Source organism: Dipteris shenzhenensis, chromosome 22, assembly GCF_047967505.1.
Source record: "Dipteris shenzhenensis isolate YYH24624 ecotype China chromosome 22, Dip_SZ_1.0, whole genome shotgun sequence".
Taxonomy (NCBI): Eukaryota; Viridiplantae; Streptophyta; class Polypodiopsida; order Gleicheniales; family Dipteridaceae; genus Dipteris; species Dipteris shenzhenensis.
In genome coordinates this window covers 53,478,229-53,496,700 of record NC_141617.1, presented here as the reverse complement: position 1 = coordinate 53,496,700, position 18,472 = coordinate 53,478,229, and the positions used below count along the sequence as shown (strand labels likewise).

Sequence of the window (18,472 nt, the reverse complement as noted above, 5' to 3'; positions counted from 1 at the left end):
TTCCTGCTGCTGCTGGTGAGAACTACTGCCCCAAATCAGCCCTAGAAATGGATGAAATGATGGGCCAAGGGGCTGCCCTTATATAGGCTCTTAGGGCAGATGGCTGACCCTTGGTCGGTTGGTCAGCGCCGACTGTTGACCTGATCAACTGGTCAACCCTGACCGTAGACCTGGTCAGTTAAAAGTCAACGTTGACAAACAAAAGTCTGCACGTTGACTTTTGACCAAAAAGTCAACTGTGTTTTTTGACTTGCGCCGTCTTCTGAGACTGCCTGGGGTATTTGATGGCGTTGCGGCCTGTAGGTGGCAGGCCACGGGATGTGGATGCCCATGACAAGAACATTGTAGCAGTTCCTATGGGGTCCATGGAAAGAGGCTTGTAGATGGTAGGAGGGTTGACTACTAGTCAACAGTATTGTAGACAGGGTGGCAGACTTGCACAAGAGGCTGGCCTATGGCTGGCTACCACCATATGGCAGAGTGGGCCAGTAGACTGCAAGGAGGAGTTGCCTACAATAGAAGATTGTGGAGTGTGGTCAGATATAGACATAGGCCAAAGGAAGGGCCATATCATGTCGGCAGGGGCCAAGACTTGGTTTGCTGGCAGCAAGACAAGTCGGGTGGATTTGGGTTAGGGTTATAGATTTGGTCAGCCAAATCTGGGAGACCTAGAGCACTATAATAAAGGCCTGGGTCACTTCCTGTAGTCCGTTTGCAGACTGTCTAGATGCACACAGACAGGCAGGTCTCTACATGTTATAGAAGAGCCATACTGCGGAGTACAGGAGAATCCATTGGAAGATTAGCAGCATATTCGCCTAGAGCAGCCATTGAAGTCTGATGGAGATGCAAAGTCTGATGAGATGTGCGGTGATCTAGGAGAGTTCTACCATAGTAGGAGTAGCAAACAGAGTCTGAGCCTGGTTTCCTATCGTAACGATTGTTTGCTATAAGTGATGGTATAGAGTTGACAAGGTTTTGTACTTGGATGTGTTAAGCACACTGAGTGAGCTGGCATTTGAAGTTTTAGTTGTGAGATCTCGAGACATTTTAGCGCGTTGTATAAAGGGTTGGCTGTAGCAAGCGACTCCTTTTCTCTAACAGTCTGTACTGTTACTGTACTGTCTGTTCCTAGCAAAAAGTTAGACCTGCTTTCTAAAATTTACTTTTTACAAAAGCTGTGCCATCTTCTTGGTGCTTTTTGGCCTTGTGGGACCTACTTTTTGGCACTTGCTCCATTATTTGTGAGCCTTTTAGTACTCTTCCAAGTCCTACACAAACGCCAACACTTTAACTCATTAAAGGTTAGCAAAATGCATGCATTCCTAGTTCTTGGACTACAGTCCCTTGTGGGTGTTCCCACAGTTCTCTTTTACTAGTGCAATGCAAAAAGTAAAACTTATTCTAGTTAGCCAAAGTCAACATTCTTTGACCGAAGTAATTCTAATAAAGATGATTCTTTATTACTTGGGAGATGCACCAAATGGTGACTATACCTGCACGTCCTTTCAGCATATAAAGAGTCTTCCTACCTTCTCTAGCTTTCACTAGAAGGGAATGCCATGGGCGTGCTTCCCATGGCCATTCGACTTTTTCTAGCACTAGGGACGAGCTTTGCAGTTGGCTAGTCGGTGCCAATGAGAGATACCATACATAGGGGAATGCTGCGATTTGGTGTGCCTTCCATATGGGAAGATTAGCTTCAGTATACTTTGTGTGTCATAGACCATTCGTAGATACTAATTCTCTCTCTCTCTCTCTCTCTCTCTGCTCAGGACACCTAGTCGAGATCAGGGTGTACAACCACTCTCCACTTAGAGGAGGATCACTGTGTTTTCCCATCTAGACAACTTAGAACCCCCAAGGAGACGATGGGGAGGAGCCCAGAGCAAGACACGAGAGACTCGCCTGTGGGTTGATGTTAGCACCTATGTATTGGGAGTGTAGGGTGACACCTTGGGTGTAGGCCCGGGGCACTTTTTACTCCAACTAGTGGAGGTTTTTTCCCCCGAGCTTGGCAGGCACACTTCCATGTGACCTGCAGGGTGTGCTTAGCAAGCACAACCCTATCCTTGTATATGATGTGACTTTAGTCACATCCATTCATTCATTCCAATCATTGCTCTTGCACTTGCTCTTCTCCTGAGTCTTGTCTCTGCTCCAACAAGTGGTATCAGAGCTCAACCTGTGACACGTGCTGTCGCCATCCCCCATCAGCCTATTGCTGCCTTGCAAAGTCGTCCTGCTTGTGGAGGATATTGCCTGAGCACTACTCCGTCGCCCATCTCGTTTTGGAGGTTGCCCTACCTGTGGGGACAGTCGTCAAGCTCTTCGAAGCTGCTACCGTAGTTGCTCCAACCTCTTGTGGAGAGCTGCCTGCACGTGAGTCGCCCTGTTGCCTTGCACCATCATCTGACCCTTGCGCCGACGTTTGAGAGCCACCTGCACGTAACCTGCACGTTGCTGCCGCATCTACCCCCTCCACAACTGCCTTAGCTGCTGCATTGAGCCGTCACTCTTGTGGAAGCGCCGTCGTATTTGCTGCTCCGTGGACGTGAAGATTCAGAACGGGCTGCCTACGCCTTTGCACAGGACGGGCTGCCTACCCCTGTGCCTCAACAGGCCGTCGCCCTGTCAGGGAAGCGTCCCCTGCTGATTGAGGAAGCTGCCGCTTGCTACGAGGAGCTATCCACGAGACGCAGAGAAGCCCAGCCCCGTGGACGTGAACCTTGTGGAGGCCGTGGACGTGAACCTTGTGCAGGCCCCCGCTTTGGCCCGTGGACGTGAACCTTGTGCAGGCCCCCGCTTTGGCCCGTGGACTAAACACTGCCTGTGGTAGCCGACGCCTGCTCGTGCAAGCCGCTGCTGACCTGCGTCATCGCCTTGCACGTGAACCTCCACAGCCTGCCCTGCACGTGAAGGTGACCTGCGCTACTAGAAGACTTGCTGTGTCCATTTAGTTCAGTAATAACTCGGGGAGAGCTGGTTGTGCATTCACTGCTTAAGTAATGGCAGAAAGGGATGTTTTTGGATTGCTCTCTGCAGAAGATAAGTTGGATGGCACCAACTATCCTCTCTGGTCGTACATGATGCGACATGTGCTTGTGGCCAAAGGCTTTTGGGGCATTGTGGATGGCACTCAGTTGCGTCCACATGCACCTGCTCCTTCACCCAGTTCAGAGGGTGAGTCATCTCGGATTACAGAGATATCACATGCACCTACTCCAGAGCAGAGTCGATGGGATGGCCGGGATGCCAATGCACATGCCTTGATTGCATTATCTGTTAAAAGTGTTGGAAAGGTCACCTCCCCATCTGTAAGCCCCCATATGAGGAGAGCATGGGGGAGGGAGACCTAGGGCAGTACCCAACAGAAACAGAGAGAAAAGGGCTGCCACATAGACAGCATCATGGCTGTCATATGGGCAGCACATCTAGATCTATTATGTGCAGGACAGAGGGCCAGAAAAGTGCGGAAGTATGGCTGGGACAGATTGGGATGGATCTAGACAGGAGGCGCACTGTCTGCAGTAAGTTTTGGGGGGGACTGGACCCTGTATTTATAGGGCATCTGCCCTTGAAAGATGGGCCAAGGGCCCTTGTAATGAGTGCCCCAAAAGGGCAGCCCACAGTCCCATAAATGGGGAACTGTGGGGTCGGTTTTCTGTACAGACTGGGTCAGTTTTCTGTACAGACTGAGTCGGTTTCTGTAACAGACTGAGTCGGTTTTTTTTTGGCCAGGCCTTGGGGCTTATATAAAGAGGCCATTTAGCCTCATTTCAGCATCATCTGGAGCAGCAATTCCATCAGCAGAAAGAGCAGCAGCAGGGCTTTCTTTGGGCCTACAGTCAGGAGGAGAAAGAAGTGCCTTGTGCTGCAGACTTAGCTTGCAGGAAGCTGCCCACCTAGACTGGTTTCCAGACAGCAAGGTGGAGAAGATCATTCTAGACGGAAAGTCTACTCACGCTCGAGGTGGAGCACACGGACTCTAGTCTAGAGATAGCCAGCAGATAGGAGAAGGACTTTGTGGTAAGATCAGAGGACCACACCATTGGTGGGACTCTGGATCTGTCTCTTTTGTATTGTGTCCATAGTTGTGGACGGAAATATATATTTTGGTGGTTTCTCTATCTGATTGGTTCATTGTCTATTGATGAGTCTGCACACCTATTGAATGCACATAAGTAAAGAAGTTTGTGATTCCACACCCACACCGCACACTGTGTGAGCTCCTGGGCATTATTTCCGCTGCGTGTACCCTCTGTTGGGTATTTTCTAACATGGTATCAGAGCCCAAGTAGGAGGCTCACAGGTGTGGGAGCCTGAAGGCAGGGACCTTGCTGAAGGACGACCCTGATTCAGAGGCTCTAGGGAATCGACTTCCACGACTGGAGGATTGTGCCCTTGCGAGAAGGAGGGTGACTCAGGTTCAGTCAGGTGCGTTCAGAGTTTTGGGTTACTGCATTTTGAGTTTGGTTGATTTTGCTGTGTGGTATATACAGCAGAGATGTCGACAGTCATTTAGTGGCTCGGAAGTTGTGGAAGCTGACCACGGGAGAGGAGTCGAAGCCGGAAGACATGGTGGACACTAAAGGGAAGGTACTCATGGCAGTAGACAGAGAGGAGCTTGAAGCTTGGGAAGAAAGAGATGCCCATGCCCTGGCAATAATCATAGGGACTACGGAGGACTCTGTTCTTCCGCATATCCAGCTGGCCGAGACGTCAGTAGAGGCGTGGGCCACCCTGAAGGATTTGTACGAGACAGATAATACCTCTCGGATCGTGCTTCTTCAGCAACAACTCTACAATCTTGATATGGAAGAAGGCGATACGGTGCATGATCATCTGACGAAGGTCAAGGTGGTGCGGGATCAGTTAGCACGATTGGTCAGAAGACGGACTCATACCATCTGGCCTTGATGGTACTGAGGAGATTGCCTCGGAGTTTCAAGAGCTTTGTTACAGCTGTGACAGCAGGACAGAGGACCAAACCTCTGACATTTGAGGAGTTGTGTCCCTTACTGCTACAGGAGGAAGCTCGGGAGAAGCTCTACAACGAGGACAAAGATGACAAGGCGATGCTGGTGAAGGATTCCGCAGGTAAGGGAAAGGGCAAGCCTAACAGTGGCAAGTCCAATAAAGATGACTCTGATGACGAGGGGACTTCGAAGAGGAAGCTCAAGAAGAAGTGTTTCTATTGTGATACGCCCGGACATTTTGCAAAGGACTACAGGAAGAAAAAGGCGGATCTGAAAAACAAACAGGAGTCTGACCCAGATTCAGAGGGAAAGGCCAAAGCTAATGTGGTAATCGAAGAATTGTTCCTGGTGACATCACCGAGTGTTTCCGAGGTCAGGTATGTGATCCCGAAATCACAGTAAGGATGTCTGACATAGAGAGTTGGGTCGACGAGGAGTCAGATGCCTTTGTGAAGGTGAAGGACAGTATGGAGTGCTTGGAACCTTCCAGGTGTGTAGCTGTTGACACTGACACGAGGGTGGATTCCATGGAAAGCCCTGGGGTCTCATGTTCAGATGGATGCTGGACTTCAGAAGGGGACAGTACAGGATTACACAGGATCTTGGCGGGTGCCTCATTGAGGTACAGGGTTTGCTTTCAGAGCGAACATTCAGGCAGTACAACAGTCTGGTATGTATTTGATATTCTGCATTTGAGCCTTTATAGCATGCTGTGGGGAGATTCTGCTCTTCATTTGTCTCAGGTTATAAGAGATTGGAAGGAATTGGCCTTCTTCGAAGGCAGAAGGGGAAGTATTGGTGCTTTTTCAAATCTTGGACGCAGATTGCTAGAAGGTGGTGGACAAAGAGTACTGAAGCCAGAAGAGTACCTGCTTGAGAACTCAGCGAGAGTTCATGGTCCAGGTTATCTGGAAATATTCATTGGTTGCAGACCTTGCCAAAGGAAGGACGGGTTGAAACAGACCCTCAGAGCATGGTGCCTGGAAGACTCCAGGTTGTTCACTCATTATGAGGGGGACGACTGGAAGATCGTGACGGCTGGATTGCTCAAGTTCAGAGGCGGGAATGTGACTGAAGGAGGTGGTACCAGGAGGTGCTACCAGAGATGGACCTGTGTACCAGGATGGTGTGCGGAAGCGAAATCAGACCTGGTGGAGCAGGAGCCACTGGTGGGCTGAGATGTGTCGGTGAGAGGGGGTGTTGGAAAGGTCACCTCCCCATCTGTAAGCCCCCATATGAGGAGAGCATGGGGGAGGGAGACCTAGGGAAGTACCCAACAGAAACAGAGAGAAAAGGGCTGCCACATAGACAGCATCATGGCTGTCATGTGGGCAGCACATCTAGATCTGTTATGTGCAGGACAGAGGGCCAGAAAAGTGCGGAAGTATGGCTGGGACAGATTGGGATGGATCTAGACAGGAGGCGCACTGTCTGCAGTAAGTTTTGGGGGGGACTGGACCCTGTATTTATAGGGCATCTGCCCTTGAAAGATGGGCCAAGGGCCCTTGTAATGAGTGCCCCAAAAGGGCAGCCCACAGTCCCATAAATGGGGAACTGTGGGGTCGGTTTTCTGTACAGACTGGGTCGGTTTTCTGTACAGACTGAGTCGGTTTCTGTAACAGACTGAGTCGGTTTTTTTTTGGCCAGGCCTTGGGGCCTATATAAAGAGGCCATTTAGCCTCATTTCAGCATCATCTGGAGCAGCAATTCCATCAGCAGAAAGAGCAGCAGCAGGGCTTTCTTTGGGCCTACAGTCAGGAGGAGAAAGAAGTGCCTTGTGCTGCAGACTTAGCTTGCAGGAAGCTGCCCACCTAGACTGGTTTCCAGACAGCAAGGTGGAGAAGATCATTCTAGATGGAAAGTCTACTCACGCTCGAGGTGGAGCACGCGGACTCTAGTCTAGAGATAGCCAGCAGATAGGAGAAGGACTTTGTGGTAAGATCAGAGGACCACACCATTGGTGGGACTCTGGATCTGTCTCTTTTGTATTGTGTCCATAGTTGTGGACGGAAATATATATTTTGGTGGTTTCTCTATCTGATTGGTTCATTGTCTATTGATGAGTCTGCACACCTATTGAATGCACATAAGTAAAGAAGTTTGTGATTCCACACCCACACCGCACACTGTGTGAGCTCCTGGGCATTATTTCCGCTGCGTGTACCCTCTGTTGGGTATTTTCTAACAAAAAGAAGCATTATTCCTCACATCCGGTCATGCAAAACAGCAAGGGCAGCTTGGGAAAGTTTGGCAAAGTTGTACCAAGTCAGGAATGAAGCCCGTGTGGCATACTTGAAGAGGAAATTGGAGACTCTTCCTATGCTTGATGGTGATTCCATGGATGATTATCTCACGAAGGTAAAGGATTTACGGGAGCAATTAGCATTTGTGGATGAGATTATTCCGGATGCCTCATTGGTTTCTACAGTGTTGCAGGCCATCCCCGACACGTATCATAATGTGTCCACTACTATGCGGCTTATGATGAAGGGTAATCCCAATTCGATTACCTTCGATGAGCTTGTTTCTGTACTCTTGCAAGAGGAGCAGTCCAGACATAACAGGACCGCGATGCGTGTGGCTGATCAGGCTTTTATTGCCAGCCAGAAAGGCAAAGGTAAGGCTGCGTTTCAGGGGGGCAGCAAGCCCAAGAAAGATGCAGGCCAGCCATCTGGCAAGTATGTAAAAGAGGGTGATAAACCCAAGAAAAAGGGGAAGTGGAACTATTGCAGGAAGCCAGGACATTACATTAATGAATGTCGCAAGAGGCTTGAGAAGGAAAGGAGCAAAGAGGTCAGCATGGCAGTGACAGATAATGTCCCCAATTCGGATAACAAAGAGGCTGCAAATTACACTTATACATCCTCCCATGATGAGGAATGGACTTTTACAGTGTTATGCAGTTACAGTCCGTCTGTTCATGATGCATGCCTATCTATGAGTGATGCCAATGTATGGTATTTTGACAGTGGTGCTAGCAAGCACATTACCTCACAGAAGGATTTGTTTACATCTTATGCAGCTGGTTCTCATGGAGGCACGGTGACATGTGCCAACAACTTCTCCCATCCTGTGCAAGGAGTGGGAAAGATTGTACTTACCGCAGCAAATCGTGATGCATTTACACTCTCTGATGTGCTATGGGTGCCTGGCATAAAAAAGAATGTGCTTTCAGTTTCAGCCATTGCATGTGGTGGCTTAATGGTGAAGTTTTTGGATGACAGATGCACTGTACATGACATTAGTGATGGTGATACAATTGTGGCTTTTGGAACTTTATGCCATGGTCTTTGCAGACTTGATCACTATGAGAGTGCTTTGCATGATGCTTTATTCACCACCACCCCATCACAGCTGGCAAATGCTGAATTATGGCATGCTCGATTTGGCCATCTCAATTTCAGAAGTTTGCTGCGTTTACACAGCCATGAAATGGTGTCCGAGATGCCACACATACATACTCCGACTCACCATGTATGTGAGGGATGTATCTTGGGGAAGATGCATCGCACACCGATTCCCAAAGATGGGACTGTCAGAGCTGTCCGGAGATTACAGCTTATACACAGTGATGTTTGTGGTCCTATGAGGACTCCATCTATTGGGGGATATCTGTATTTTGCCACTTTCATTGATGATTTCTCTCGTTTCACGTGGCTCTACCCATTGAAGGAGAAGTTAGGGGTGTTTACAAAATTCAGACATTTTATTACTCAGGCTGAGAATTATGCTTCAGAAAAAGTGGGACACTTCGCACTGATTGAGGGGGGGAATACATGTCCAAGGAATTTCATGCGTATCTTGCAAAGAGAGGCATCATCCATCAGTGTACCACTCCATACACCCCAGAGCAAAATGGGCTGGCTGAAAGGAAAAATGTGAGAAGTGGAGAGTGCAAAAGTGAGAGCAAGAAGCAGGAGTGTGAGAGAGCTGAAAACGTAGTTGCAATTAGATGAGAGTGTTTTACAACTGAATGGAGTGATAGGTTTTGTCTAAGTGACAAAACCTTATCATTCACTAACCATAGTTAGTGAACTAACTGTGGTTAGGGGGAAAAACCTCTAAGTGAGGGAAAAGTGCCCCTAACCTACTTATTACATTACATTGGTCACTGCTAAATTATAGCAATAATCTAACACCCCCCTACAGTGCCAATGTCATGTACAAGGAAATGATCAATCACCAAAAGGAGATAAGTTCAGGGCACTGCGAAATGCCTCAAACTTTTCACGTGGAAGTGCTTTGGTGAAAATGTCTGCAACATTGTCATGTGTTGACACATAGATCATGTTGATCTCTCCTGCATGCAACTTCTCTCTGACGTAGTGATAGTGAACCTCAATGTGCTTCATGCGAGCATGAAACACATAATTCTTTGCCACTGCAATAGCACTCTGACTATCAGTGAGAATTGGAGAAGGACCTTCCAATGAAAGATGAAGATCAGCAAATAAACGACGCCGCCAAACACATTCAACTGTCGCTGTGAAAGCTGCCTTGTACTGAGCTTCACATGAAGAGGTAGCCACTGTAGATTGTTTCTTGCTCAACCAAGAAATACAAGCTTTCCCCAAAAAGAAACAATTGCCACTTTTGGACTGCCTAGTGTCATAATCTCCAGCCCAATATGAGTCACTGTAGGCATGCATCTGCAAGTCACCCCCCCTTGGAAACATCAAGCCAAAAGACTTGGTACCTTGCAAATAACGGAAGATGCGTTTTACAGCCTGCCAATGCATAGTCTTTGGGCTGTGCATATATCTGCTCACCTGAGAAACTGCAAACTGAATGTCAGGTCATGTATTGTAGAGATAAATGAGGCATCCAACAGCCTAACTGTAGAGTGTGACATCAAATGATTCACTTGCTTCATGCATTGTAAGCTTCAGCCCCGGCTCCATGGGAGTAGGTATGGGCTGACAATCTTGCATGTTGAATCTGTCCAAGAGTTTTTGCACATACTTGGATTGAGACATACCGATGCCACTTTGCTCTTGAGTGAACTGGATCCCCAAATAAAAGTGTAGCAGCCCCAAATCTGACATGTCAAAAGTGGTCTGCAATTCAGCTTTAAAATCTGTAATATTGTCTTCATTTGACCCTGTGAGCAGTAACTCATCTACATAAAGAATGATGACTAAAATATCCCCCCCATCCTTCTTCTGGATGTAGAGGGTGCTTTCAGTTGGACTGTTGTGCAGCCCCTTGCTGGTCAGAAAGGCATGAATCTTTGCATACCATGCACGTGGGGCTTGTTTCAGCCCATACAAAGCTTTATTCAGCTTGCATACCTGAAGTGCATTTCCTGAAATTTCAAAGCCTGGAGGTTGTTTGACATAAACCTCTTCCAACAAGTCTCCATTAAGGAAGCTTGTTTTTATGTCCAACTGATGAACATTCCAGTGAAAATTTGCAGCCATTGCTATGACTGATCGGATGGTTGTCATTTTGGATGTAGAAGCAAAAGTCTCCTCATAGTCTATGCCCTTTTTCTGAGCATATCCTTTTGCGACCAGCCTTGCCTTGTACCTGTCAATGGTGCCATCTGGCTTTCTTTTAACTTTGAAAACCCACCGTGTACCTATGGCATGTTTACCTGGTGGCAAATCGACAACTTCCCATATCTGATTTTTCTCGATGGACTGCAACTCATCGTGCATGGCATTCATCCAATGCACATTATCCTGTGCCTCTTCAAATGTCTCAGGTTCCTCTTCATCAAGAAGAGTACCTACATAAGCTGATTCAACTGAAAGAGCACCTCCCCCATGCCTTATTGCACTCCGAGTTTTGCCAGGTAATGGAGCATCAATTTTACTCTCCCTGAGAGTCTGTAACAGCCAATTTGGGACTGTTTTTGCTGCATGTATATCTGCAATTTCTTGCTGAACAACCTTTTCCACGGCTTGTGGAGGTGGTACGACATCCTGTGGCTGAATCGGAGCATGTGGAGGTATCTGAAATTTCTGATTTTCATCAGATATATCAGCAGGGGAACCCAAGGCAATGGGTAGTAGCCCCTCAAAGACATCACTGGAAGAAGAAGGCATATCAAATTCAGCTTGAGTGTGAGCTGAATTTTCTGAAAATATTACATCTCTAGTGACAATGATCTTGCGTGTGACAGGATTGTAGAGACGGTAGCCCTTGCTCTTTGCACTGTACCCAACAAAAATGCATTTGATTGCCTTATCAGACAATTTATGCCGAAACTCAACAGGCACATGAGCATATGCAAGGCATCCAAAGACACGGAAATGATCCTCGAGCTGGCTTGGGAGCTTGTGGGCTGGAGCTGGAGGACGAGAAGAAAGGAGCAGGGTCAACCTGCTCTGATACCAAATGTGAGAAGTGGAGAGAGCAAAAGTGAGAGCAAGAAGCAGGAGTGTGAGAGAGCTGAAAACGTAGTTGCAATTAGATGAGAGTGTTTTACAACTGAATGGAGTGATAGGTTTTGTCTAAGTGACAAAACCTTATCATTCACTAACCATAGTTAGTGAACTAACTGTGGTTAGGGGGAAAAACCTCTAAGTGAGGGAAAAGTGCCCCTAACGTACTTATTACATTACATTGGTCACTGCTAAATCATAGCAATAATTCTAACAAAAAACAGGTCGGAAATGGAGATGGGTAGATGTATGCTCAAAGGCAAAGGTTTGCCCAATAGGTTCTGGATGGAAGCTCTCATGTGTGCAAATTATGTGCTTAACAGATGTCCCACAAAGGCCTTGCATAATCTCACCCCGTATGAGGCATGGCATGGTAGAAAGCCTTCTGTTGCTCATCTCAGAGTATTTGGTTGCTTGGCCTATGCACATGTGCCACAGCAACATCGTACTAAACTTGATGATAAGGCTCTCAAATGCATTTTCGTGGGGTACAGTGTTGAAAGCAAAGGGTATCGGCTGTATCATCTCTCCAGCAGGAGGGTTATTACAAGCAGAGATGTCATTTTTGCTGAGGATTCCACTCAGCCATTGCTGTCCTGTCAAAAACAGCCTGATGTCTACTCCAGGGATGTGTTTGAACAAATGCTGCCCATGACAACTGAAGGTCCCTCATTTTCAGAACATTCCAGTTTGATTCCCCATGCTGTTACGCAGGCCGGTACAGCACCTAATCAGCCTATTGTGGCTGAACCACATATGCCTATGGATGAGGCAAATATTGACCAAGCAGTTGATGAGGAAAGGACAGCCATTCAGTCATCCAAACGGGTGCCCAGGTGGCTGATTGAAACATTACGGGACAGCAGGTTACATACTCCTTTACCTGCGAGGACTCATGCAAAATCTCATCATGCATCTGGGTTGTTTACTGATTATGCCTTTCAGAGCACATGCAGTGATGAAGAACCTCTGACATTTGAGGATGCCGCAGAGGACAGTAATTGGATGGCAGCCATGCATTCAGAATATGATTCTATCATGCAAAATGAAACATGGCACTTGGCTGAATTGCCTCCAGGAAAAAAGGCCATTGGTACTAAGTGTTTACAAGATTAAGCGGAAGGCTGATGGTTCGGTAGACCGCTTCAAAGCAAGACTCGTTGCGCAAGGGTATGCTCAGCAAAAGGGTATTGATTTTGATGAAACCTTTGCCCCTACCTCTTGCACGACCACTATGAGATGCATGATTGCCATGGCAGCCCATCATGGATGGCAAGTACATCAGTTGGACATCAAAACAACGTTCCTACATGGAGACTTGCATGAGGAGGTTTATGTTACACAGCCTCGTGGATTTGTGCAGGATGGACAGGAACACTTGGTGTGCAGGCTTCGCAAAGCTCTGTATGGCCTTAAGCAGGCACCTAGAGCTTGGTATGAGAAGATACACACATATTTGGTTGCCCAGGGATTCAGCCATAGTATAACTGAGAGTACCCTCGATGTTAAGAGGACTCAGGATGTTTTTTTGGTCATTGTTTTATATGTTGATGACATGCTGCTCACAGGCCCCAATGAGCAAACTATTGCAGCCTTTAAGGCTGAATTACATTCCTCATTTGAGATGAGTGATGTGGGCCCTTCGCATTTTTATTTGGGCATTCAGTTTATACAGCGGGATGATGGTATTGTTCTGATACAAACTAAGTACATCCAGAAGTTGCTTCAGCGGTTCTCTTTCCAAGATTGCAAGCCAGTTACAAGCCCTGTGGAGCCTGGGATGAAATTCAGCATTGAAGATTCTGGGGATGCCTTTGATCAGACGCTGTACCAGCAGGCTGTGGGCTGTTTGATTTATTTATGCAATACACGGCCAGATATTCAGTTTGGGGTCTCCTTATTGAGCAGATTCATGCATTGCCCAGGAACCAAGCATTGGCAGGCTGTTAAGCGGGTGTTCCGCTATTTGCACACTATGCACCTTGGTTTATTCTTTCTAAAGGGGGCTGATCCACAGCTGCATGCTTTCTGTGACTCCGATTGGGCAGGATGCTTTGACACAAGAGTGTCCACTTCAGGTTTTTGCTTCTACTTTGGTCAGTCATGCATCTCTTGGTTAAGTAAGAAGCAACCCTCCATGGCCACTTCCAGTTGTGAAGCTGATGTACAGGGCAGCTTTCACAACCACCGTTGAGTGTGTTTGGCTCAGGCGATTATTTGCTGATTTGGGTATGAGATAGGAGTTTGCTACCTCTATTTTTATAGACAGCCAGAGTGCTTTGGCGGTTGCGAAGAATCCCGTAGTCCATGCTCTCACAAAGCATATTGAGGTCCATTATCATTATGTGAGAGAGAGATTGTATGCCTCAGAGATCAGCATGATCTATGTGCCTACACATGACAATGTGGCAGATATATTCACCAAAGCATTGTCTCGTGAGAAGTTCGAAGGCTTTTGCAAGCTTCTGAACTTACTTCCTTTTGGTGATTGATATCACATTTGCCTTGTACATTGTCACCACTCCACTCCAGGGGGGTTTGTTAGCACCTATGTATTGGGAGTGTAGGGTGACACCTTAGGTGTAGGCCCGGGGCACTTTTTACTCCAACTAGTGGAGGTTTTTTCCCCCGAGCTTGGCAGGCACACTTCCATGTGACCTGGAGGGTGTGCTTAGCAAGCACAACCCTATCCTTGTATATGATGTGACTTTAGTCACATCCATTCATTCATTCCAATCATTGCTCTTGCACTTGCTCTTCTCCTGAGTCTTGTCTCTGCTCCAACAGTTGAGGCACAATTCAGGCTTGGGGACCTTCCCTCCATGGTCTCCAAATCAGAGGCATGGCCTATGGGGGTGACTGTGGCACTTGTCCGATGCACGGCCTTAGCTAGGAGACCTCAAGGGACCACACATAGCGACTGCCGCCAATGCTCCATCACAGGTTTTATGCCACCACAACCTCGTACACGACTGGGCTCCCCCTTGGGCTTCATCCCCCTGCCATCCTCCGGAGGATCATTGTAGTGATGCCACATCACAAATTTCCATCGGCTTAGACATTTTTATGTATGTTATATTTGTCTTGGGTGTGATGCCTGCTTAGAGCCTCCACCCATTCAGCTCATTGTATCAGGTTTTCTTAGTCTCATAGACTCTTGTCTTGGGTGTGACGCATGCTTAGAGCCTCCACCCATTCAGCTCATTGTATCAGGTTCTCTTAGTCTCATAGACCCTTCGGTCTTTTGAAGACTTTTAATAAACTTTCTTTCGTTCTTTCTTTGTCTCTCCCTTCTCTCTCTCTCTCTCTCTCTCTCTCTCTGTCTCCCCCTCTCTCTCTCTCTCTCACACACACACACACACACACACATGCACGCATGCACAAATGCACTCACGTACCCTTTTTTTATTCTTTTCTTTTGGTACTTATGTTTTTGGAATTTTCAGTTTGTAATATTGGGCAGGTCTGTTTTTATAAGGGATTTATTGATACCAATTTGAACTTGAGGTTACCTGGGTCTATAAGGTTAGGGATGTTTCTTAAGCATCATTATAAGGAGATTTGATTGCTTGACCTTAAGTTGGAAAACTTGGAAGATAATTTCAATTTGCCCATTCTGCCCATGGTGGCAAGTCAGTCTATTACAATATGAATATGATCCCACCAAATAAAAGAGAATTGGATCCTGTTTCTCATATAATTTCTATCTGTGATTGGTCATGGTGCAAGAGTAGAACCTCTATCTAATTCCATATAGTTAATTCAGATTTCAAGTAAACATTTTGTCCTTGTATATCTTGTCAATAGATTTTGGTCTGCTGTTGCAGGTTTCATATGCTGTCCGTGTTGGTGATCATGTTAAGTGTGCAATTGCTGCTTTGCTTCCATTGAAGGCAGAACCTGAAGACATTGCCTTGGATATTGTCTATGAGGATGATCATTTGCTGGTGGTTAATAAACCAGCTCAAATGGTAAGATATCTGACTTTGGATCAAAGTTTTTGAGCTTTGAAGGAATAAACAAGAGCAATAGTTATACTGCCTGTTGCTAGTTGAAAAAGTTTGCTTTGCTGAAGGAGTTTGGATGATAAGTTAGAACTTAGTTTCTTCTTTTCCTAGCTGGATTGAGTTTTTATTCAAGGCAGTAAAGAAAAACCGATATACCTCGATGAATCGTGCATGGGTGTGCTACTATTTATTCATTATAAGATAATTTCTTCTATTTGTATTGAAGTTCTCGTACACATATTCTATGGTCATATGCATTTATAATCTCCAATGTAGGGATATAGAGGACTGAAATTTGTTGGGACAACTGCTTTATATCATTAGAGCCAATTGGAACACCTACCAAATAGCACGTCCATCTCTGCTGATGGTACTGGACATTTCCTCAGGTGCAAGATTGAGCTCAACACCTACCACATTTGAGTTTGCAAACTTTATCTCAAACTCGAGAGTCATCACGATGAAAAGCTCATCTTTTACCACATGGACAGATGCTGTGCCGTATTCCATCTCTGATTGGTCCTCCTTATTTGCTTGGTCAGCTGTCTTCTTCTGTAATCCTTCGCGACATTCCCCAAGCTCTAATAGTAGGACTTTTTCTTGTTCTTGCTCTTCTTTTTGCTTTCCCCGGCAGAAGAGTCTCTCTCATCTTTGGAAGCCTTGGCATCCTTCTTAAATTGGGGCTTACCTTTGCGAATCTTACTCTTGACCACATGGGCCTTCTCGTCGCTGTCGTATCCATTGCATAGCTTCATTTGTGCCTCCTCCTGGAGCACATATTACAATGGCCCCACCTCGAAGGTAATGGGCTTTGATTTTCTCCACCAGTGAGAGTCATCACTGAACTGTGGATGCTCTTCAGAAGCTTACTTACCAGCAACTGGTTGCTGGCCCAACTGCTGCCAGTTGATACTGTGAATTTCTCACCTTCACAAGGAAGTCATGAACTGACTCTTCTCCCCCATCATCGTGGCCTATGGATTTTGGAGCGTGATGATTCTCGTGTGTCCTTGTTTCATACAGGTCCTTCAGGATCTCCCATGCTTCCTGTGCTGTCTTTGCCAACTAGATACAGTGTATCATTGAGACCATAGGTTGTCCCAATGATCATGGAGAGTGCGACTGTCTACACTATCTGGATCTGTGAGAATTGTGACCTTTTGTGTGGCATCCACATTGACATTTGAGATCCTTTCTGTTGTCTCCCAGATTTCTTTGCCCACCAAATGGCTCTGAATCTTTACTTTTCAGATTGGATAGTTGGTTTCGTCCAACTTTCCAGCCTCACCAAAATGTGGAATGACCAGACTGTATACCATGGCAAGGTGTAGATAACTGGAAGTCATTCAACCTTTCCTGCACTCAGGTTTACCAGCTGTGTATTCACATAGTCATGATCTTCTCCTCAAAATTTCCCATCCATTATGTGATCGGTTTGACCACCCATCAGAATCATTGTCAATATGCATATCGCTTTCCACTAGTTGGAGTCTGAGTCATCATCATCCAACCACCTATATCTCTCCTGGGCTTGTTGGACTAGAATTCACTCTCTCTCCCTGTTACAAAGAGAGAATAGCTCTTTTTGCAATCCAACCATTTCCATATGATGACATCGGGATCTTGCAGCTGTCTAGTAGAGGTGACTGCATTCTCTAACTTGATGAGTGACTAGTCAAGCTCTGGTATGATATTACTGCCTGTGGGTTCTATTATCATAAGTCATAGAAAGGGAACTCCAGAAGAAGAGTGAAGATATTCAGAACGTGCTGAATATTGGACTGCAGGCCAGTGTAGACAGCAGCTTCAGGCTCAGCTAGATTAAATGGGATAATGGTCCCATAAAAGCAGCTCTCGAAAAGGTCAGTGCTGCAGATAAACATGCAAACTCGATGAGACAGAGAAGAGGCTTATGTTGACCTGATGAGGAGCAAGATGGGGGACAAAGGAGGCTGTACTCGTGGCATAAAAGTGATGAACTGTGGGCAGATTGCCGCCTGGGCTATAAACAGCCCATGAGCTATAAAAAGCTCTAGCTTCCAAAGAAAGCGTGAAACGTGCTAAACAAAGAGGCAATTTGCTTTAAGCAAATCCAAAGCCATGATGAGCCAAAAAAATCGTAGAATGCTTTCCAAAGCCCCCCCATACACAAACACTGCCCAAATAACAGTTTCTACCAAAAGTGGTCTCAATCCGAAGAACTCCCACGATTCAGCTTGTCTCTAGGCTAAATTGTAGCTTCCTAGGGATAATAGGGCCATCTTGATCCACCGACAAGGTCATTTGTCGGTAATCTACGTATTGGCTCAAGCTCTAGAGATTTTGGGAAGAAGTTTTCAAGATTCTTATTGATTCTTCCGTAATGCTTTTGAGCTAGAGCTCTAGATTACATATGGACATGCCAGATTCTCTCACTGCTCAATATTGGCACTAATACCAATGTTATGTCCCATACCTAGATTGACCATCTTGTGATAGAATTTGACCATGTTGTTAATCAACATATCCACACCTTGCTGGGGCCTGTACTGGAGAAGAAAACACATCTCATGAATCTAACAATGGGGATTTCACCAATAGAGGATATACTATGCTATAACAAAACATAAGGAGGAGAGCTAGTGGCTCACCACCTAGATACGAGAACCACTCTTGAGCCTGAGGTCTAGACCACGAGCAAGGTAGTTCAAGTGAGGGTCAAGTCATGCGTCCCATACCACATGCCCTAGCCTCCAACTTACTACTACTAAGGCCAATAGGTGATATGGTCTCTTGGGGGCCATCCAAGACCATCGTGACTTATATTTATAGTCCTGGCTCCCACTTTCTTCAGCATTTGACTCTAACTATAGAAGTCTTGCCCCAAAATAGCTTGCTTTTTCCCAAAAGCCAAGCTCTTGCTTGATTATTGCTAACTTTCCTAGATTAAGCGTTGCTCTTCTTGGATTAGCACTACCCATGGCTCTAGACCTTATCCACGCCAACTGCAATATACACCTTGGTTTATTTCCAACCCTTGGTACACCCGGTCTCACCTAGAGCCTAGCTCTTAGGAGGCTAGACGAATCAGTCCTTAGCTTACCTTGGATAATACTAT

At 46.3% G+C, this 18,472-nt stretch overlaps 1 protein-coding gene across 3 annotated transcripts in view; it reads left to right on the top strand.

The window, feature by feature from the left end:
• The window catches only part of LOC147888286 (Pseudouridine synthase family protein), a 112,719-nt gene that overhangs the window by 9,525 nt on the left and 84,722 nt on the right, over nucleotides 1-18,472 (top strand). For all 3 annotated transcript variants that reach the window (XR_015543107.1, XR_015543106.1, XM_087393468.1), the window contains exon 2: nucleotides 15,196-15,339. Coding sequence is in view for 1 of the 3 variants with exons in the window: in XM_087393468.1 (XP_087249594.1) it covers nucleotides 15,196-15,339 (144 nt within the window). In the remaining 2 variants the exon portion in view is untranslated. The remainder of the gene's footprint in view (nucleotides 1-15,195; nucleotides 15,340-18,472) is intronic.